Source organism: Ambystoma mexicanum, chromosome 2q (assembly GCF_040938575.1).
Source record: "Ambystoma mexicanum isolate Mex_15411 chromosome 2q, UKY_AmexF1_1, whole genome shotgun sequence".
NCBI classification, from domain to species: domain Eukaryota; kingdom Metazoa; phylum Chordata; class Amphibia; order Caudata; family Ambystomatidae; genus Ambystoma; species Ambystoma mexicanum.
Genome location: NC_090924.1, coordinates 1,480,527,475 through 1,480,550,223, shown reverse-complemented (window position 1 = coordinate 1,480,550,223; position 22,749 = coordinate 1,480,527,475). Strand labels below are relative to the sequence as shown.

At 48.0% G+C, this 22,749-nt stretch overlaps 1 protein-coding gene across 3 annotated transcripts in view; it reads right to left on the bottom strand.

Annotated features, from left to right (window-relative positions):
- LOC138570300 (NACHT, LRR and PYD domains-containing protein 3-like) overlaps nt 1-22,749 on the bottom strand; it is a 348,872-nt gene that overhangs the window by 309,021 nt on the left and 17,102 nt on the right. For all 3 annotated transcript variants that reach the window (XM_069649073.1, XM_069649074.1, XM_069649075.1), the window contains exon 2: nt 2,455-4,171. In XM_069649073.1, coding sequence (XP_069505174.1) covers nt 2,455-4,171 — 1,717 coding nt within the window. The remainder of the gene's footprint in view (nt 1-2,454; nt 4,172-22,749) is intronic.

Below are 22,749 nucleotides of genomic sequence, written 5' to 3'. Positions count from 1 at the left end.
CAGACATGGCGTTGATCAACAAAATGTACCTTATCATACAAACGTGGATGGCAACACATGGCCTTTGTCTTAATGATGATAAGACTGAGCTCTTACTCATTGGGTCAACGTATAGACTTAACAGACTTAACAACCAATACAATTCAGTTACCATTGAAGGCCAGAAAATTAAAGTCTCTAAGGAGGTCAAAAACTTCGGCTGTTACTTGGACTCTGCATTTAACTTGAGTAAACAAGTGAATGCTATGGCCTCTGCTACTAGCTACACATGCAAACTTATCTATTCCTGTAAACCATTCCTCTCTACTGACAGTTGCATTACATTAGCTCGAGCCCTCATTTTGTCTAAGATAGACTATTGCAATGCTCTCTACCTTAGCACCAGCAAACACAACATCAGCAAATTGCAAATACTCCAAAACAATGCCCTGAGAACGGCGATAAGCATCCCTAGAACACAGCACATTTCAAGCGCCAGGCGTTCCACGAAATGGCTAGCCATTAAGGACAGAATAAAGCTCAAATGCTTAAACCTTACCCATAAATGTCTCGCCAAGAGGGCTCCTAAATACTTCGTGGACAAATTCACTAAGCACACTTCTGAACGCCCGATCAGAACTTCGCAGACCAGCAGTCTCAGGATCCCTGAATTTAAACTGAAGAAAGCAGGACGGAGCAGTTTCCCCGTTATGGCATCTCAACTATGGAATTCTATGCCCGACGCCCTCATTTCAAATATTTAGGAAAGATACCAAGTCGTGGATGTTCTCCCTTGACCACTCATATCGGCCTCGCACACCAGTATGATCTCAGAGCCAGATTAGCTGCGCGTAGTTTTACCTTGCACTTCCCTTCTCCTAGGTACCACACACTTGAGTCTCCCCACTGGGTTTTGCTCCTTTGCAGCACTGTCATTTTGGCCCCTCTGAGGTTTTTCTCACTGGTGTCCTGATGTGACTTTGCCCACCGAGAGCTTAATACAAAGGTGTTCAACGTGTTTGCCCTCCCATACCCAGTGTAATTAACATGACTGGCCCCTAGATCGCTCACCATGACCTTGTAGCATGTTGTGGGCTCTTCCCTCTATTCTGAACTCTTCATGGGAACTCTTCTTATAGACTGTTGGTTCAGAGTGCGTGGAATGGTTTGGAGTGCATGGAATGGTTCGGAGTGCATGGAATGGTTCGGAGTGCGAGGAATGGTTCGGAGTGCGTGGGAATGGATGAAACGGACTGGAATGGTTCAGAGTGGAGCGCATAGAAGTGCTCGACATACATGAATGGTTTGGGATGCATGTAACGTCTGAAGAGCATGTAACCCATCACATCACATCTCCACGCTTACTCTCCTCTTTACATCACCACTCAACTAGAACACAGAGATACTATGACACCATTCGGTATATCTGTCCTCATACCAACATCTGCCTCATACTCCACATCCCTCTAACTAATCACTGCTGGTTACTCACCCCCCAGCCAGGCGTTCTCCTCAGGCCTAACGCAGCCAAATCCGTCTGGATAAAACCTGCCAGAACAAACACATACCCCTGATCTCTCAACCACCACACCTACCGCTATGAAGCAGCTATTACACGAATGCCACACCAGCTGCACGCATACCCGGTGCTCACACGCACCTTTGACTCTCTCTACTCTCTCCACTGACTTGTTCCCGAGGGCGTTCAACCTACCAGCGCCTTCAGACCATACCAATGGTACATAAGGCGCTATATAAATGCAAAGTAACATACCATAACATAACATACTTACCCACTCCAAATGTCCTACTGCAACCTAAGCCCTATCAAGATAATGTCCTCAAGCTATTCACTCCTCAACAACTGTTCCTTTCTGCTACTGCAAATGTTTACATAGACATAGGAAATATTCTGCAATGTTATGCTTACCACCTATTATGTAATAGTTGCCTATGCGATTTGTCCTGTGCTGCAACTATGACCCATTGTGCAAGCACTTGCCTGGGAGGTAAATTATCCTGATTTTCTGTAAAATGCCTGTAACCTTTGCAACTTGTAATGCGCCCAGATACCTCAGGGTTCGGGGCACTAGATAAATGAATAAACAAACAAACTGCTCAACTATCCTGACATACCATTTCTTGAACCCTTTTCTTTTGCCTACATTGTTATCCCACACCACCCCACACCATTTTGTATTTAGAAGTAAGGATTGGCAATAGGTTTATCAGTACAAACCCTTTTATTGTGACAGAGACTGCACTGGGACTGCGTTATTAGTATTTGTTGGTTGGAGCTTGCTCCCTAACCCTAGATTTAGGTTTATATAGACGTTCTACAAACCCATTGCAGTTCAATAAACACCCTTGCACTGTGATCACGTGTGTCTGTCTTCACTGTTTGATACCACACCTTCCTTACACAGGTCAAAGAATACTTCTGCTAAATGAGGCAGAGAGACTCGTTGAACTCACCTGGCACATTTCGGCAGCTCTCTTAAAACAGAACTGAGCCCATGGATGCCAAGGTTACAGCAGGAGAGGCTTAAAAACTTCATGTCCTTACATCGAGGCAAGCAGTAGGTTAGATCTGTATAGTTAATGGGCCGGGAAGGACTGCTGTGTAAGGAAAGACCGTCCTTGTTTTTTAAGGCGCTCTGGACAAATCGCTCCTGGTGTATTTCGTACAAGCATCCATACAAGAAGAGGGACATCTTTTCAGACACATTTGCTGCCAGAGCCCTTTGGATCCAGTCCAGCAACTTTTCCAGAAGCTCTGGCCTTGGGTCCAGCATTAACCTTCCAGCTAATTCTCCGTCCATCAGACCAAAGATGAACCCCAGCGTAGAGTAAAGGTGAGTTACATCCGCAATCCTAGCAAAGAGCGGTTCAACAGGAATTTGGTGTAAAAACAATTCGAATAAACAGTCATTGAGATTTTGTCTCTCAATTTCTGAATGCAGGAGGTCCTCCACCAATTTCATTGGCTCTGCCACCTCCCTGTTCCCAACGCAGCACGCCGCTGCAAACAGCTCCTGAAAAATCAGGTGTGCAAAGCAGTAGTAGGGCCCTTTCTGGCCCCCATTAATTGACACCTGGTTTAGGAAGCTGCTGGTGGCAGCCATGGGTTGGATGTCATGTGTTTTTAGGTCCTTCATGTCGAAGAGAACTTTCTTCTCCTTGACCCCGTTCAGGGCCAAGGTGGTGAGGCTGCTGGCCTGGCCCCAGCCTAGGGGAGCTTTTCCAGAGAGACATGTGTAGAAAGAGATGAGAAGTTGAGTTGTGGTTTCTAGACGCTGCACAGTATCACTCCCTGGTTCTAGAGATCTACCGACCAGAAGACAGACCAGGGGTATGAAGCACATGGTTATTAGGTCTTCATCACGCAGCAGGCAGTCCATGGCCACTGATGCCAGGTGCTCGCTGCCAAAGAACTTACTGAAGTACTGACTCTGCCCTTCTTCTGAAAAGCCAAGGATGGTGGCATGTCGATCAGCAATGCCTGTGCTGGACAAGGCTCCAGGCCTCGAGGTGATTAGCAAAGAGACCTCTGGTAAAACCCTCCTGTGAAGGAGTTGACCCAGAAGCAAGCAAGGAGGAAGCTTTGAGTCAAGCGATACCACCTGCGGCGGCATCTGCTCATCAGACATCTCCACCTTACTGAGTCCATCCAAAATGATGAGCACATCCCCCGGCCCGGCAAGAACGGCCTCCTTTAGTGTTTGCAAAGGCCCCTGGAAGTCCCTGAATAATACATCGCTCAGACTCACATCATCCTGTGAGGCCTCAACATCAGAGCACCTTACATAGAAGACCAGACTGAACAGCTCATTGTACAATTTATCAGATGCCCATTCCAAGATCACTTTCTGAGCAGTGCAGGTCTTGCCAATTCCTGGAATGCCATCCAACAAAACGGTTTTCGGTACGTTGCCCTCCTGACCCGCCTGAAATAACGCCTGGATGGAAATGCGCCTGTCCTGGCCTCCCCGTTGCTTCAGGTAGTCCCGATGGCATTGGCCTTTCTTCTTGAGGTGGATTTCGAGCTCTTCCTCACCCTCAGGCCATTGCCTGACGATGACGAGGTCCACGTACATCTCATTAAGACCTTGCTGGCCGCGTTCCTCACAGGATCCATAGGCCGCCAACATGGAATGTCGCTCTCGCACAGCTGCCTTGTACATCTCGTTACCTGGAGAAAGGAACACATGCACACATGCAGGTTAGTGTGGAATCTTTTCAGATGCAAACATGCAAATTAAAGTCCAAGAATAGGGCAGCATTACAGTGTCTCAGCTCTTGACTCAATTTAAATATGCATTACAGTTGTGTACAATTGAGTACCCCACTTCAGATTGAAGTTTACTTCAAGGCGGACCAAAAAGGCGTTATTAGTGCACCACGGCCCTGTTTATGATGGCAGTGGGATCCGCCAACCTGCTAATAGGTACAGGTTCTTTGCTGAGGAAGGGGCATAACCGAGGCACGGAAAACATGTTTCCGGCGGTAGGTCTTGCGGAAGTAGGGTTTTGGCGGGAGAGAGGCAGTCAGCGACAGACAGGGACTTGCATTTGTTGCAGTCTGATTGTGGCACTCCCTCAAGGTATCTTAGGGGCATGGGTGTCAACTGGGGAATAGTGGGGGAAAGAGGTTTAAGGCACCAGAACAACACATATGACTGACCTCTTATACTGGGCTATGAATGCAATGTTTCCTGGTGTGTAAGAATGTGGGTGTCAAAGTGGTTTCAGTGCGGACGGCTATGTGTGCTGCTAGACCAGAATAGCATAGCCGTAGCTGCATAGCTGCCTTCTAGGGTGCCTGGATGGGTTCCGTGCCTGGGGCCTGTTTCCACAGACGTGGTGTAATGTATACGTACCGTGGGCTTGGCTGGAGTTTGACTGCAGTGTTCTCTTTCTCTCTTGGTCAGGTGCAATTGGCTGGTCTTGCTATTTGTGGTCTCCCTGCAATGAAAGTCTGAGTAGTGGGAAAGGGCTCGAAGGGATGACGGGCCGGGAGTTGAGGAGAGGATGATAGTTTGTTACGGAGTGCCTCTGCAAAGGCTGGCAGCATCCATGAGGTATTGTTGTGTTTGAGAAGGAGGAGTTTGTCACGGTGTGCTGCTGTGAACGCTGTCAGGCGGATAGGAGTTTTTGTTGTGTACGGAAAGGCAGAGTTAGTCACAGTGTGCTGCTGTGAGCGCTGCCTGTATCCATGGGGTATTAGTAGGTAGGAGTTTTGTTGTGTATGGGAAGGAACGGTTAGTCACAGTGTGCTGCTGTGAACGCTGCCAGCATCCGTGGAGTATTGGTGGGTAGGAGTTTTGTTGTGTATGGGAAGCAAGAGTTAGTCACAGTGTGCTGCTGTGAACGCTGCCAGTATCCGTGGGGTATTGGTGGGTAGGAGTTTTGTTGTGTATGGGAAGGAAGAGTTAGTCACAGTGTGCTGCTTTGAACGCTGCCAGTATCCGTGGGGTATTGGTGGGTAGGAGTTTTGTTGTGTATGGGACGGAAGAGTTAGTCACAGTGTGCCTCTGTGAACACTGCCAGCATCCGTGGGGTATTGGTGGGTAGGAGTTTTGTTGTGTATGGGAAGGAAGAGTTAGTCACAGTGTGCCTCTGTGAACGCTGCCAGCATCCGTGGGGTATTGGCGGATTGGAGTGTTATGTATGGGTCAGCATGTCTGTGCACCTGTTCAGAGTGTAGAAAGGGGACGGTTTCAAATGGAGGGAGTAGCGAGCCATGTTTTGAGGGCCTTTCTGAATGCCAGGTGTTTTTCAATATTGCAGATGTGCAGGGTAGGGAGTTTCAGATGGTCGGCGCTTGGACAGAGAAAGAGGGACTACCAGGAGAGATGCTGTGCCAAATATGAGAGAGCTTGAGGGCTGGTAGCGGGGGACTTTGTCTGGAAGGAATTCCGGGCCAGTGTTGTGGCTGCCCTGGTGGGTGATACACATGACTTTAAAGGCAGGGCGTCGGCCTATAGGGAGTCAATGGAGGACTCTCAATGTAGGGCTGTGTTCTCTGGAAGGAAGGTTCATGAGCAGGCGAGCTGAAGCGTTTTGGATTCTTTGCAGTTTCCTTAGCTGAAAGACTGGTGCACCTAGGCAAAGGCAGTTTGCATGGTCTAAATCGGGAGATGATGGTGGAGAAACTGTGTGGATAGGTGAGGTAGGGGAAGGTACGGCTTAGGATGCGTAGGTGTGAGAAACAGGTTCCGGAGACAGAGTAGACTTGTTGGGAGAGGGATAAATCTGTGTCCAGAGTGCATTTGAGGTTTTTCACTGAGGTGGAGGTTGCCTGGAGGTGTGGGGGTGGGGGTCTAGTGTGTGAGCCAGGGAATAGGTTTAGGGAGGAGCGCCGTTTACCCGCAGATTTTGATTTCTGTTTTCCCAGGATAGAGGATGAGGTGGTTGGTCGTCACCCAGTAGTCAATATCCAAGAGGCATGATGACAGATCTGGGCGGTTGGAGCCTGGTGAGTTTGGGAATTTAAGAATGATATGGGTGTTCGATTGGTAGTTGGGGCAGATCAGATTGTGGGAGCGGATGAGTGCGGGGAGTGAGTTCAGACATATGTTGTAGAGCAGGGGGTTAGGGATGCTCCCTGTGGGACCCCTTTTGTTACTGGTCATGGGGTGGAGGTGAACGGGCGGTGGAGCTTGAATAGGGAACGATTAGAGATGAAAGAGGAGATCCAAGAGAGGACGATGTCTGACTCCTAATGAGTGTAGCCTGTCTAGGAGGGTGGTGTGATCGCTGGGATGGAAGGCGGCAGAGAGGTCAAGGAGGATGAGTACAGCGCAGCCTTCTGCATCCGCTGTTCTTTTAAGGTCATCCCAGATGGACACTAGGGAGGATTCTGTTCCTCGGAGTGGTCTGAACCCAGATTGAGCAGGATGAGGAAATGATTGGCTTCATTGAACAGACCAAGGCGCATGTATGCTGTGCGGTCCATGCGTTTGGCCATGAAGCGAGTGTTTTGATCATTGGCCCGTAGTTCTGGTGGGGGAGTGGGACGAGTGAGGGTTTCCTGAAGAAGGGTTTGATATCAGAGCTTTTTAGGGCTTCTGGGAATGTTCCCGAAGTTTGGGAGTGGTTGAGCATTGAGCGTGCGATACTGCCAGCACAGGTTGAGGCTAGGATGTTTTTGAGGAGGGTGGGTGGTAAGTGGTCTCGGGGAGCCTGGTGGGCAGCTTTGTGCTAGGAGCGAGAGCAACTCCTGGTGTGTGATTTGAGTAAAAGAAGTGAAAGTTTGTATCAAAGTGGTGTTTTGACGGGGGTTGGGCTGTAGTTTGGGAGAGGTCATGTGTTCCAATATGGAGATGATGATAGAGTGCCTGTCGATAGCGACATTGTGGAAGTGTTCTAATAAGGTGTCACATAGAGGTGGGGCAGGGGTTAGACCAGGCCGGTGAGTTGAATTCAGAGATGATTCTATGCAGTTCCTTGCTCGGGTTCCGAGAGTTTAAGATTCGGGTCCCATAGAATGCCTTCTTGCTTTTTTTGATTTCTAATCTGTATGCTCCGGTCCGTTCGAGCAAGTGCTTGAGGGTTTTTAGTGATTTGAGGTTGGTGGTGTGCCGTCTGGGTGTGGGTCCTGATCTCTGAGAGGACTGTTTTGTTGGAGTGAGGGGTGTTAAGGCATTCGGGAGCACAAGAGTTGGATGGAAGGTGGCCCTTCCTGGAGGGGAAGTGTTGGGAGGGAGGACAGGATGGTGTTGGCTTGAGCTGGGCTTATAACAACTTTATTTCATAGGGGAATGAGAGGAGTGGGTGGGTGGAGGTCAGGCGTTACCTTGGGTATGATTCATGGTGGTCAGTGGTACAGAGAAGAAGACTGCTGAGTGATCAGTCCATGATATGGGCTGTGGAGGCAGTGTAGATATGTTTGCAGCAGTGAAAATTGCATCAAGGGTTTGACCCACAGTGTGGATGGATAAGGCGATGTGTTGTGTCAGGTTGAATGCTTCTAGGTTGTCTGTGAGAGATCGGATCATGGGGTTTGAGGGCGAGTCAAACCAGATGTTGAAAACTCCTAAAATGCTAAGTGTTGGATGGAGATTGAGGGTAGTTGTCAGCAGAGCATCACAGAGCGTGTCTGCAAAGTTTCTGTTGTAGGCAGGGGGTCTTTAGATAAGTAGGAAGCTGTGCAAGGTGGAGGGTTGGACTTGGAGTTTAACCAGAAAGGATTCATATTCTGGTGTAGGGCTGAGGTGTCCTTAATTATTAGTGGGAATTGGTGTTTGTATAGTATCGCAAGTCCTCCACGCCTTCGTGATCTGTTCCGAACAATAAGGTTGTACCCGGGTGAGAAGGCCGTGGGCGCAGTGGGCTCATCATCATCAGCAAATCAGGTCTCTGTGATGAAGCGGACATCTGAAATTTCCTCTGTGATGAGCTCAAAAATGTGTACTTCTGTTTTTGGAGACTATTGATGAGGGCGCAAGAGTGTGGGGGGGTATGTTTGCAAGTTCTGAATGGGTCCGGTTGGGAATAGGCGGACCGGGGGGTCGTTAGGGAAGATGGGTTGGTTGGGGTGGGGTGGGTTGGGGCAAAGGTGTGGGTGGTGGAGTGTGGGGAGGTGGTGTGGGGATCTTGAGGGATGGGTGAAGAGACGAATAGGGCTAGGATCGGGTTGGCTGCCAGCGGGGAGGTTTGTGCCCTATAGTGAGGTGGCAGGGTTTGGGATCTGGGTTGGAGAATGGGTGAAGCAAGGAGGGGCCTGGCAAAGTCTTGGTTTGGGCCTTTCCTTGACATTCGGGTGGCCCATGGGGTGTGGGTGAGTGGTGGGTGCTGTGGAGGTTGGGGATTTGGACAGGGCTGCTCTTGCTGTGCTAAGAGAAGGTAATTGTGGGTTGGGGCAGTGTTGCTACGTTGCTCGGGTGATGTGCAAGCAGAGGGTGCAGGTGAGTAGGTAGTGAGGGGCGTGGGGTTATACGTTGGGTTACCTGGTTCACTGGCCGGCCCGGAGTATTCCGGGGGTCAGTGTTTTCTTCTCCCACTCACCATTTTACCGCTCTTGATTGAGCAGAGCGAGATCTAATCAGAGTGGGTGGGAGGTGGAAGGCCAGGATGCATCCGGGATGGCTGAGTTAGGGTGTGGTGAGTCTCATCAGGCCAACTGGTGTGCCAGCAGGTGGCTCTGATTTGGCCAGTGTGTGGCATGGTGTCTAACTTGTGGGGAGGGTATATCAGATTATGTGACTGAGTAGTGGAGGCACGTCCAACTGGGCGGGTCCCACAGGCGTGTCACACTAGAGCTTTACTCACCAGCTTTGGACAACTAGTCAAGGTATTAGGAGCGGGTTTGGGCACCTATATTTAGGACACCTGAATAGCGGGAGAAACGCCTAGTGGGATTGCAACAGTAGGCAGTAAAATACTGTGGCACCTAGATTTGGGACACTAGGATAGCGGGAGAAACGACTAAATGGGGTTGAAAAAGTTGACAGTAAAAAACAGTGCCTTTTGCTGCGAGTACAGCAGTGGACAAATTGCCTAAATGTGAGATATGGCTGACTAGCACAATGTACCTAGATGACCTTATGCGTCTTGTTGATCAGGGCGGTGTCGCAGCAGTCTTGCTTTTAGATGTGTCGGCTGCGTTCAAAACCGCCGATCACTCTCTTCTAATCTCCCGGCTCTCTGAAGCCGGAATCTCTGGCCAAGTCCTCAAATGGTTCATACCTTTTCTCACTAGTCGCTCCAGTCAGTTTCGCTTTCTCCTTTTTGTTCTGCCCCTGTCTCTTTCTCTTGTAGTGTCCCTCAGGGCTCGGCACTCTCCCTTATTTTGTTTATCTACATAAGACATCTACTGTTTCCTATCGAATCTCATGGGTTCCGCTTTCACTCATACGCTGGTGATACTCACATACTGGCCCGTCTGGACTTAACAAAACCTGAAACGGCTTACAGGCTAAAAAACTGCCTAGAGGAAATGGGAATATGGATGACGCTGAACCAGCTCAAGCTTAACGGCACTAAAACTGAAGTCCTGGTTGTGGGTACTTCTACCCCTCATATGTTCTGGATGGCCGATTTCTGGCCCTCATCTCTGGGCCCTCTCCCTATACCCGTCCTATCAGTTAGGAACCTAGGAGTACGATTCTCTGCCACTCTGACCATGGATGAGCAGGTCGGAGCAGTTTGCAAATTGGGTCATTTTAAACTTAGGGTTCTCCGGAAAGTCCTTTGTTTCATTCCCACTGCTAGTCAGGCACCAGTGGTGGGAGCCCTGGTCCTCAGTGTCTTGGACTACTGCAATTGACTCTGGCCCAACCTGCTTACCTGATTGGTCGTCTGGAGCTACTTCAAAATGCTGCAGCCCGTTCTATCATCCGCCCGCCTTTTGGAGCCCATATGACTCCCCTACTGAGACAACTACACTGGCTCCCTGTTGCCCAGCAGATCTTGTTCAAGTCCATGTGTATAGTACACCAGGCCTTTCATGGAACTGGAGCAGAATATCTACAAAGAAAATTCACTCCCTAACAACCCACTCGTACCCTTCACTCTCAAACCACCCTTCGGGTGGCCGTACCTCGATTTAAACTGGCCCGTAAGGGTGGCCGTGCTTTCTCAGTTGCTGCTGCAAGATCGTGGAACAACCTTCCTATTCCTTTGTGTGACATTTCTGATCACCTCGCCTTTTGTCGAGGCCTAAAAACTTTGCTTTTCTAGCTGCGCTCCGGCTTTCTCCTTGCCTTTTCAGCACCAAGATGCCTTTGTGTGTACGTGCGCTTACAGAAATGTCCATAACATAACAGATGTGAGATATGGCTGACTAACACAATCTACCCTGATGCCTGATATGCCTGACTAACACAATCTACCTGGATGCGAGATATGGCTGACTAACACAATCTACCTGGATGCGAGATATGCCTGACTAAAACAATCTACCTCGATGCAAGATATGGCTGACTAACACAATCTATCTGGATGCGAGATATGGCTGACTAACACAATCTACCCTGATGCCTGATATGCCTGACTAACACAATCTACCTGGATGCGAGATATGGCTGACTAACACAATCTACCTGGATGCGAGATATGCCTGACTAAAACAATCTACCTCGCTGCGAGATATGCCTGACTAACACAATCTACCTGGATGCGAGATATGGCTGACTAACACAATCTACCTGGATGCGAGATATGCCTGACTAAAACAATCTACCTCGCTGCGAGATATGCCTGACTAACACAATCTACCTGGATGCGAGATATGGCTGACTAACACAATCTACCTGGATGCGAGATATGCCTGACTAAAACAATCTACCTCGATGCAAGATATGGCTGACTAACACAATCTATCTGGATGCGAGATATGTCTGACTAACACAATCTACCTGGATGCGAGATATGCCTGACTAAAACAATCTACCTCGCTGCGAGATATGGCTGACTAACACAATCTATCTGGATGCGAGATATGGCTGACTAACACAATCTACCTGGATGCGAGAAATGGCTGACTAACACAATCCATCTAGATGTGAGATATGGTTCAGTGATGGTTGGCCTAGGTGTTGGATGCGGTTAACGTATGATTGTGCAGCTGACTTCAGACTTTTGGATAATATAACGATAGGAGAATAAGCTGGGTCTGACAGCCTAATGGGGAGCAGTAATTGCTGGTCACCTGACTGGAACTTATCTACCTTGTTAGTTGCTGCTGGTGGCGTCTCCAGACTCCAATGGCTCCACACTCCAACAAAGGCCAACACGGTTATGAGATGTTTATTTGGGAGCTGCCCTTTGCCTCAGGGTACTTAGCCGCAGAGGGCTGCAATGGGCTGCAAAGGGCAGGGGGCTGCCCTGTGGTGTCAGCTCAAAAGGGAACAGGGCCCAATCAGGGGGTGGGAAAGGGCTGGGAGGCGGGGGAAATGGGGAGGGAGTAAGGAAGCGGTCTCTGGGCTGTAAGCCTGATCTACACTGGTAACAGGGTGCTAGGATTTGTGGGATGGAGCCAGAAAAAACGAAAATCTGGAAGTGTGTGCCAATCCTCCAGGCACAACGCTACAAACCTATGGTGCTCGCAGTTGCCTAGTGCTGTGGGTGAGCGCTGTCTCGCAGTCCTGCTGGAGTAATAAGTGGCAAACCTGATATTGGACCCATTTTCTTCTTGTATAGCTTCATGTTTAACATCGCTGCAAGTGCCGGTCTCTAGTGGATATGCAATGCTTTCTGACATTCATTCAATCGATTGGTCCAAACAGTAATTCCCGCCTCCTGGAACCGGAAGTCCATTTAAACGGCCGGCCGCACACTGTTGCAGCGTGTGCAGTCGGCAGCATGCAGTGGCAGAGTGCTGTGGGCGAGTGTTGTCTCGCTGTCTGCTAGTTGACGAGCCGGGGAGTAGGAGCCACAGTGGCTTTGTCACACAATTTTCAATTTGCAACTAATTTGAAAATGGCAGCCAAACAAAGGACAAAATCTATTAGATATAATTTCAGGTGTGGTCAGGATCCATCGACCATTACTTTAATTCCTGACTTAGCCACGAAGCCCATTAAACAGGCGGTAGCACATCTTGAACCCGCAGTAATCAACCCGAACAATCAAAGTGGCACGATTGCATTTTTTTACCAGGAGGCACCATCAGTTGTGATGCCTACCGAAAATAAGTTTCCTAAAATCAGGGCCCACCCTACAGATAGGGCTCATGGGCTATCTAGCAACAATCTATTATTCTTTGATGACATCGATAATACTTCTCTACTAAATCTCTGTCACTCAGTGCAACAAATAGTGGCACCCCGGCTGACATTGAGAACTTGAACCATGGTTTAGAAGCGGTGGTGGAAGCGCAAGTCATCCGAGCCGCAGCAAGGCAAGCTTTGATGCGTTTGTCCACTTCGCCTAACCTTCTAATGCATTTGTCTGTACATGAGTCTAGTGTGGTATCAGCTCACAGCCAAGTGGCGTAGTCCGAACTGCAATCCTCACTTGCATCAGTGCAGTTCACTCTGAGCATTCCGCTAAAACTCTGCGTCAGAATCTTTGACTATGGACAGCTCTGAGCCTCTTTGCCTATTATTGGCTCGGTGCCTAATGAAGCAAATTTACAGGACGAAGTTGAGAACTGCGACATAATACCAATTGCTTCTGCTGAACCCACAGAGATCGTGGACAAGAGCAATTTTAATACAGATCCAAACAACATAGACGTAGTAAATGACCTGTCAGAAGCACCTGACCCTTTCTATTCTCTGAGACAGAAGCGACTTGCTAAGCAAGCCTCACTGAGACAGAAGCGACTTGCTAAGCAAGCCTTACTGAGACAGAAGCGACTTGCTAAGCAAGCCTTACTGAGACAGAAGCGACTTGCTAAGCAAGCCTCACTGAGACAGAAGCGACTTGCTAAGCAAGCCTCACTGAGACAGAAGCGACTTGCTAAGCAAGCCTTACTGAGACAGAAGCGACTTGCTAAGCAAGCCTCACTGAGACAGAAGCGACTTGCTAAGCAAGCCTTACTGAGACAGAAGCGACTTGCTAAGCAAGCCTCACTGAGACAGAAGCGACTTGCTAAGCAAGCCTTACTGAGACAGAAGCGACTTGCTAAGCAAGCCTTACTGAGACAGAAGCGACTTGCTAAGCAAGCCTCACTGAGACAGAAGCGACTTGCTAAGCAAGCCTTACTGAGACAGAAGCGACTTGCTAAGCAAGCCTTACTGAGACAGAAGCGACTTGCTAAGCAAGCCTCACTGAGACAGAAGCGACTTGCTAAGCAAGCCTCACTGGGACGGAGGAGATAACCTATGGAGCAATTGGGGGCCTCAAGCACTGACCAGCAAAAGGGCTATAAAGAAGAAAATCGCCCGCAATAGAACACGGCAGTTAAAGAAAACAGGAAATGTCACAAGCTGGCTAATCCCCCCAAAACAGGATGAGGTCGAAATGGAAGCAATTGCGACCACTGACCTATCCCAGGATTTGGACGACACATCTTACCTTGCGGGCTCAATGGAGTTAATTTCTCCTCTATCAACTTTAGTAAATAAAATGACCAAGAAGCAAGGAGAAAATGCACAAACGGCCTGTGCTGAGAAACTCAAAGAGGTGCCTCCACTACCAGCACTGTATTCTTAACACATCTACTTCGTACAGCTCAATTGCGAGTACTGGTATCAGAAGATTTTGAGTTCTTCCAACCATTACAATGCACTAATCCTAATGTATCTAAGATTCACTGCAAAAACACTGGAACTGGGCTACTGCTAAGCAGCTTTAAAAAATTGCTCCTTAGCTGTCGTGCTGGGTTGGAGGTAGACGAAAACCACTAAAACCGACCCTCTCGCTGAGCAGAGAAGCCATAAAGTCCCTCCGTCCTTAGTATAACAACTGCAATTGTCCAACTTTCTGATATTCAGACCACAGTGAAATGGTTGGCCGAATCCCTCCCTGATGTGTTAACTCGCCAGAATTCAGATTTACCAATAATGGCTTGGAATACTCAAAGCTTCACTCACCATCTCACTCCAAATGGCTCTATTAATCTCTTAATCGGAAATCAAATTATTTCTTTACAGGAGTGCTGGTTAATGACTAATTTGTATGTTGATGGATATACTATTTATCAGATTAACGCAAAGAAAGGAGAAAGGGGCAGAGTTTATGGTGGATTAATACTTGCAGACACTCACAAATACGGTTCACGTCGAATTTCCAGCTTAGAAACTGAATACGTACTAGCGGTAAAATAGAATTCCCACTACCTATGTTTGGACGACCAGTGTTGATCCTCAACATCGATGATCCTCCCGGGTCAATATACAATCAATAGTTCAAGAAGTGTTCTTTAGCTGGGCGGAGGGTGATGGCGAGGATATCATAACCATGGGTGGTGATTTTAATTCGCACATTGTTTGCCAAGAGGAATGAGTTGGATGGAAAGGAGTAAGGAGCCGTAGTAAGACGAGGAAGAGTGTTCCGACCGACTCTCGAGCTAGTTGGAAGCTGTTTTTAGATAACTAGGACTCTAACATACTCAATGGCCGTGCAGAGGGGGACAAGCCTGGGGCTTTTACACGGAGACAGGGACAGATGAAGGCAACACTGGATTACTTTTACATAAACATAAATGTGTTTCCAAGAATACTTACATCATCAATGAAATGGAACGACTTGAGCGATCACTCTACCTTGGTACTGTGCCTAGAAAGTGGTCTTATGAACTAGTGATGTCGAAGTTAACCACTCTGGTAATCGTATTAGTTGGACACTAAGCAACGTGCAGCGGGCCGAAGATGCGTATGATTCTGTTCGTACAATAGATTTACTAACTTTCTAACGAAAGAGTGACTTACCTGGACTATGTGCCCTTTTCGTGGACTTTAGCTCCGCCTTTGATGCAGTGCCGAGATCCTACTCCATACTAACAGCAATATCAGGGTAAAGCTGGATGGGGAGGGAACCTTGACTGCACCTATCCCCTTTGGAAGAGGGGTCAACAGTGGTGCATCAACCTGTACCTTACCGGTTTGCCAGGTTCCATAGCTAAAGTAGGGAGTTGTCCCCCTAAGGCTCACAGTGCTCATTGTCAGATATTGGCCTATGGCGAAGACTTAGTAATGGTGCATCCTACTTTTGCAGGATTAAGTTGTGCAGCTAAGGCTCTATGGAACTATGCAGCCAAAATTTGATTGAAAATAAACAAAGCCAAGACGAAACTGATGCTATGTGCGTCACAAAAAACGTGCAAGTGTTAGTAAAGAAAGAGACAATTGAGTAACTGAATAAAAATATCTTGGTGTTGCATTGACTCATCGTTTGCATCAAGAAAGCAGCCCAGACGGCCTCTCTGATCCATGGGCTTGTGAATCGTACCTGGGGGCTGCTTTACACTAGGAGGTGCACGAAGACTTTACTTACAGCGCTTTGTACCAACCATAATATATGGCCTCGAAAGCTTGACAATTATAGAACTCGATTGGTCGCAGCAAATTGAGGGAAAGTACTGGAGAAAGCTCCTAGAGCTGACATCTTGCCTTCCTAGGAACATTGTCAGATTGGAGCTTTGGTTGCATTCGCTGAATGCAACGGTCCTTAAAAAAGGAGCATTATTATACATGTAGACAGAGATAAGCCTGGAAACACATTTCCTGCATAACACTGGCCTCAGTGTTTGTACAAAAGAAAGAAAAATATGAAACTAACTGTTGCGGGGACTGTCCCTTTAAGACTGTCCTCCCGAGGAAGCGTCATGGTAGGAAGTGACGCAGAGGGGAAGGGGAGTGAGAGGGAGGAGCAAAGGGAAGTTACAGTTTGTTCGAATGTGGGATACGAATAAAGCAGTTGTTAATCCCTACAATGGTGTCTGTTTATTATTTACAAGGCCATGCCTGCTAACAACTGGCGGTGAGGAACACTCCACCACCAGCGGTCCTCCTTTGCCGCATGCCGGTGATCTCACCATGCGCTGACCCGCGTGAGACTGCGATCCCGCTGCTCTACCTCCACCGCGGTCCTCCTTTGTGCCTCAAAGGCATAGCCAATCCTGCCTGTGCGCACCAGCGATCCCGCTGTGCCCGCCCTCCAGCTCCGCACACAACGTCGATCCGGCCGTGTGCCTCCATTTGAGACCGCCAATACCACGTGGCGGTGTCGCTCGATCCCGGGCCCATCATCAGCACTCAGCCCACACACCTGACTGCAACAAATACCTGACCTGCAAGCTCATCCAGCCTGTGTAGAGACAAGAAGCATGTCTCAATCGCATCTGCAGTGAACCAGCCCTACCGCAGTGAAGCTCCTCTGCGTACTCAAAGGCAGTGACAAATCACATGCACCGCGCACGCCTGGAACGGTGTGCCCCCACGTTTGCAAACCACAAAATCAGCCTGCAGCAGAATCACAAGACTGGTCAGCGACCACAGCAGGTGGGTGCTGCCCCTCCCCCATCAGACCAGATCAGCAAGCCCATCAGCTCAAAGGTGCACCAACACTCTGAGTCCACCATAGCAAGCTGTGCAACCACCCTACACAGAACTGAGGGCGCCCACCTATACAACACCTCAGTATCACCATGAGCACGTCCCCCGATCAGGCGGGGCAAGCCCCACAGCCCACTGCAACAGCAACACGATCCACAGCGATGGCATGGCGCATGCCCCCTCCTTTCTCTATGACCCCGCAAGCAGACAAAGGCCTGAGGTGGGTCGAATGGCTCGAGGACTTCAACAACTTCATAGCCGCTGCAGGCGAAGAGTCTTCCACACGTGTCATGATGCCTACCTCCGGGCATCCGGATCAAGCCCATCAGCCCTGGGAGCAGGCATCCAGATATTTAATAAAACCCCAGCAGCCCCGGCTGGGGGCTGTCTGGGTTCAGTCCTGGCGCCTTAGGCACCAGGCTCATAATAGAAATCAGTCCTGGCGCCATAGGCGCCAGGCTCATAGACTTTACTTACCTCATGCAGACCATGCTGCAAATGAATCCAAGCCAACGTGAGGCCTGGATGGGACTATTTTACTACAGGGACTATTTTTTACTCGGGTGTGGTTCTAGGGACTTCTTACCTGGAACTACTTTGGAGGCTATTTAAACCACGCCCGAACAGCAGCACTTGCTTTGTGTTATTCTGCATCCAGCAGCGTAACGCTCACCGTGCCTGCAGTCAGCATCCAGTCTTCAGCCACGCCCGTCTCTAATCCAGAGCTCCTAGCAATAGAAGAAAGAAGAACGAAAGGTTAGAAAACAGATATGTCAATCCTTACCTGAATTCCGGATCCATCACGTCTTCGAACTTGAGAAGGACATTATTCTACACGCGTCGCATCGCCAGCTGCAGCGCTGCGCCATACTCACCAGTCCTAACAGCATTTTTCGATCCGGTGCAGCCTCCATCATTTTCCTTGCCGAATTCCACCATCTAGGGGACAAAAGAATCATAAGGTGAGCCGAGAGAGCCAAAAAATACAACCTCTCCACCATAGACTTACCTGATTATCAAAAGGAGGCTTTATTCTGTAACAAACCGCAACTTCTTACGCCGCACCTGTAAGGAGAGAGAAACCAGCAATTTAAACACACGCATCTTTTGCCGGATAGTGTTGGGTAATACAGACTCTTACCTGAACACCATCAGCTGCCACAAGACAATCTTCCCTTGGACCCAGCTGCAACACAAGAAAGGAATGTACAAGAGTGAACATCGGACATATTGAACTCTTTGAACTTTATACTTACCGGTTCTCGCCTGGAACCTCAGAGTCAATATTCATCCGGAACTCTTCCAACGCCTTCAAACCAGTGAAGTAACTGGTATCTACGCGCCCCTGCATTCCACGCAGGATGGAGAGCTCATCATTTACAACCATAAGGTGAGCTTACTGAAAGTGAATATCGGTGGTGATTAGTGGGGAGAACAGTGGGGTGCCATTACTAAAATCCACGGGTGTCTAAATCCCTTTCTCCACTTGCAGGAGAATACTTCTATGGGTCAAGCAGACGAGATTAGGCGGTCCAGTGCAGTCTGTCCTCTCTGCACTACGCTTCACGTTGGAGGAGGTCGCAGCTGTCAGGGTCCGATCGACGCCCCTGTGGGAGCCAGGTGAGCGTAACAGAACGTGAAGCCTATCTACAAATTCCCACCCGGGCGTTATGGAAACCTCCGAAACAGACCAACTAGCCCAATTATTAGGGGAACTTAGGGCGGAAGTGCACTCTGCGCGCCAAGAGACTAATGCCCTCAGGAGAGAACTGATTGTGTCAAAGGAACGCACAGATGATCTTGCTAGACAACTGCTGCAAAACCAAGCTGGGCAAACACCCCTACCTGGACTCGGGGGAAACCCAGCTCCTGTTTCATCGAGCAATCCTGTGCAAGTAATCCTACCAGGGGCTATTCCTTTAGCTCCACCCGAACGCTTTGCTGGGGACCCAAAAAGGTTTGCAGTGTTTATGAACCAATGCCGCTTGCACTTTTTATGCAGACCTGGAGCTTTTCCAAATGACCTTTTCCAAAGTAGCCTTTGTACTATCATATCTTAGTGGCAGCGCAGCTGACTGGTCAATTCCACTAGTCAACCAGGATGACCCTCTTCTTCAGGATTTTCAGGGTTTTCAAAGAAGCATGGACAGACTATTCGCCAGACATTCACAGGAACAGGCCCTGGATAACAAACATTCATCCCTTCGACAGGGTAACCAGGATCTGCTAACCTATATCGCAACCTTCAATAGGTTGGTGGTGGAAACCGGATGGCCTGAGGAGAAACGAATTACATTATTTCATTGTGGGCTTCGGGGAGAAATCAAAGATCTTTTGGCTCAAGTTGTGAACCCACCTCAGGATTGCGCAGAATATATAGACTTATAGTCGATTGAACTGAAATTGCCTCTGGGTCTGTAACTCATTCCACTACTGAGCTGACACTGTTGGGTCAAGATGGGCATCGAGAAACTATTGTGTTTGATTTAATCAAGGCCCCGCAATTCCAAATAATTCTGGGAATGCCATGGTTGGAAACACATAATCCTTGTATTGATTGGAGAGAGAAGAGAGTGACCTTCCCAGATTGTGCACACACCTGTTACCCGGCGGAGAAAACCTTGAACAAAAGCCTGGCCACCGTTACTAATCCAGTTGTGCAGTTACCTCAGGAATATCAAGAATTTCAGGATGTTTTTCAAAAAGAACAGGCAAATATCTTACCACCTCACAGATCATATGATTGTCAAATTGACCTAGTACCCGGTGCACAACCTCCATGCAGTAGAATCTACGCCCTTACGGAACCCGAACATCTTCACCTACGACAATATCTGGACCATTACCTTGCTAATGGCTTCATTCGTCCATCCAAATCTCCTGCATCCTCAGCCCTATTCTTCGTGCCTAAAAAGAAAGGTGACCTTAGAACGTGCATAGACTACCGTGCATTAAATCAGATTACGGAAAAAAACCAATACCCATTGCCTCTGATCCCCGAATTACTAGACCAAGTAAAGGATGCTTGTATCTACACTAAGTTAGACCTCCGAGGGTTATATCATCTGGTACGTGTAAAGAAAGGCGATGAATGGAAGACTGCCTTTCACACCAAGTACGGGTTATTCGAATACCAGGTGATGCCCTTCGGGTTGTGCAATGCACCACCAGCCTTCCAGTATTTTATGAATGATGTCCTTCGTGAACTCATTGACATCTGTGTTGTCGTATACATAGACAATATTCTAGTGTACTCCTCCTCAGAATCAAACCATATGAAGCACGTTTGTGCAGTCCTAGAGAAACTACGCCAGCACAAGTTACACGCAAAACTGGAGAAATGTGTTTTTCATTCTACAGAAGTTAAATTCCTTGGATTTATCCTGACTCCAAAAGGAGTTCGAATGGACTCTCGAAAGGTGGACGCAATCCTCAAGTGGCCATCACCCAGTTCTGTTAAAGGGGTGCAAAGCATGCTTGGATTTGCTAATTTCTATCGCAGATTTATTCCTGAATTCTCACATATTGTACACCCCATCACAGCACTTTTGCGAAAAAACAAATGTTTTTTGTGAACTGAAGAGGCTGAAAGAGCCTTCCAAGAGCTAAAATCGAAATTCACGTCTGCACCTGTCTTAAAGCATCCACGCCCTGAGCTTCCATACATAGTTGAAACCGATGCATCCAGTTTAGCCATGGGAGCTGTCCTGTCCCAGAAGGATCCCGAAACCGGTCAGCTTCATCCAGTAGCATTCTGGTCAAGAAAGTTCTCAGCACCCGAATTAAACTATGCGGTTACTGATAAGGAGTTATTAGCCATCAAGTCCGCCTTCAAGGCTTGGCGGCATTATCTTCTCGGTGCCAGGCATACCATCACTGTATTCGCCGATCACAGGAATCTGCAGTATTTGAAAACAGCCAAGGACCAATCATCGCATCAACTTCGGTGGGCATTATTCTTTGCCGAATTCGATTTCGTGATCACTTATCGACCAGGTTGTAAAGACGGCAAGGCAGATGCCCTATCCTGAATAGGGATTGGAGAAGTATATTCAAACCCGGAACCGGTGCCTATAATTTCAGAACAGAGAATTCTTGGCATAACTACTCTACAGACTCTAGAAGACATTCATTTATAAATCCAACAACTTTTCGATTCAGCAGCCCTGCAGGACTGGGTAAAGAAAGGCCAAGATTATTCAGTCATCAATGACCTCCCTTACTATCAAGGACGTCTATTTCTACCATACAAGGAACTACAAGATCTAGTCATCTCCAATTATCGTGACGCCCTTATGGAAGGACACCCAGGTATCGCAAAAACTGAAGCCAAAATTAAAAGACAATTCTGGTGGCCCACCTGGTGAAAGGACGTAAAGTCATTTGTGATGTCTTGTGGTATCTGCGCCCAAAACAAAAGTCAGAAGAAAAAACTAGCTGGCCTTTTACAACCTTTGGATATTCCTCCTACACCATGGCACACCTTGTCTTTAGACTTCATTACAGATCTACCTCCGTGTGATGGATTTAACACCATTCTAGTTATTGTGGATCTTTTTTCCAAAATGGCCCACTTTATTCCTTTAAAAGGATTACCTTCCGCTTCGATTTTGGCCAAGGAATTTCTCGAAAACATTGTTCGAATCCATGGATTTCCTTCCGTATTGGTCTCTGACCGAGGTAGTCAATTCATTTCGCAATTTTGGAAGAAATGCTGTCAATTGGCGCAAATCGAAGTAAGGCTATCAACCAGTCACCACCCCCAAACTGATGGTCAGACAGAGAGGACCAACCAGACTCTTGAACAATATCTACGTTGTATGCTACACCAAACCGAAAGCAATTGGAAAGATATTTTATGGATTTCCGAATACGCATACAATAACTCCGTACATTCAGGAACCGGACAAAGCCCCTTTTATACCATATATGGACACCATCCTCGAACCTCAGAACTCGATTTGCCTCAACACTTAGAAATGCCTGCAGTGACTCATCTGCACTCTACTATTACGCAAGCCTTTAAGGAAGCAATAGAACACTTGAAACAAGCAAAGGAGAAATACAAGAAAAATGCTGATCGACATAGAAGTGAAACTCCACAATACCAGATTGGAGATCAAGTTTGGCTGGCTACAAAACACATACCTCTAAAGGGAACTCGAACTTTCAATCCTAGATATTTGGGACCTTACACCATTAAGGCCATTATCAACCCGGTCGCCGTCAAATTGGAATTACCCTCTAATATGTGGATTCATCCTGTCTTTCATGTTTCACTTCTAAAACCAGTTCAACCTGGGACAAGATTAACCAAACCACCTGACCCCATCCTAATAGATGGAGAACCTGAATTCGAGGTTAAGAATATCCTGGACACTAAGATGGATAAATCAAGACTTTTTTATTTAATCGACTGGAAGGGTTACGGACCACAAGAAAGGTCATGGGAACCTAGTGACCACGTTCATGCACCTCGATTGGTGAAGAAATTCCATCGGAACTTCCCAGACAAATAAGGACCAAGGGGATGAGCAACTTTAGGAGGGGCCTTGGGGGGGGGGTGCTGTCATGATGCCTATCCCCGGGCATCCAGATCAAGCCCATCAGCCCCAGGAGCAGGCATCCAGATATTTAATAAAACCCCAGCAGCCCCGGCTGGGGGCTGTCTGGGTTCAGTCCTGGCGCCTTAGGCGCCAGGCTCATAATAGAAATCAGTCCTGGCGCCATAGGCGCCAGGCTCATAGACTTTACTTACCTCATGCAGACCATGCTGCAAATGAATCCAAGCCAACGTAAGGCCTGGATGGGACTATTTTACTACA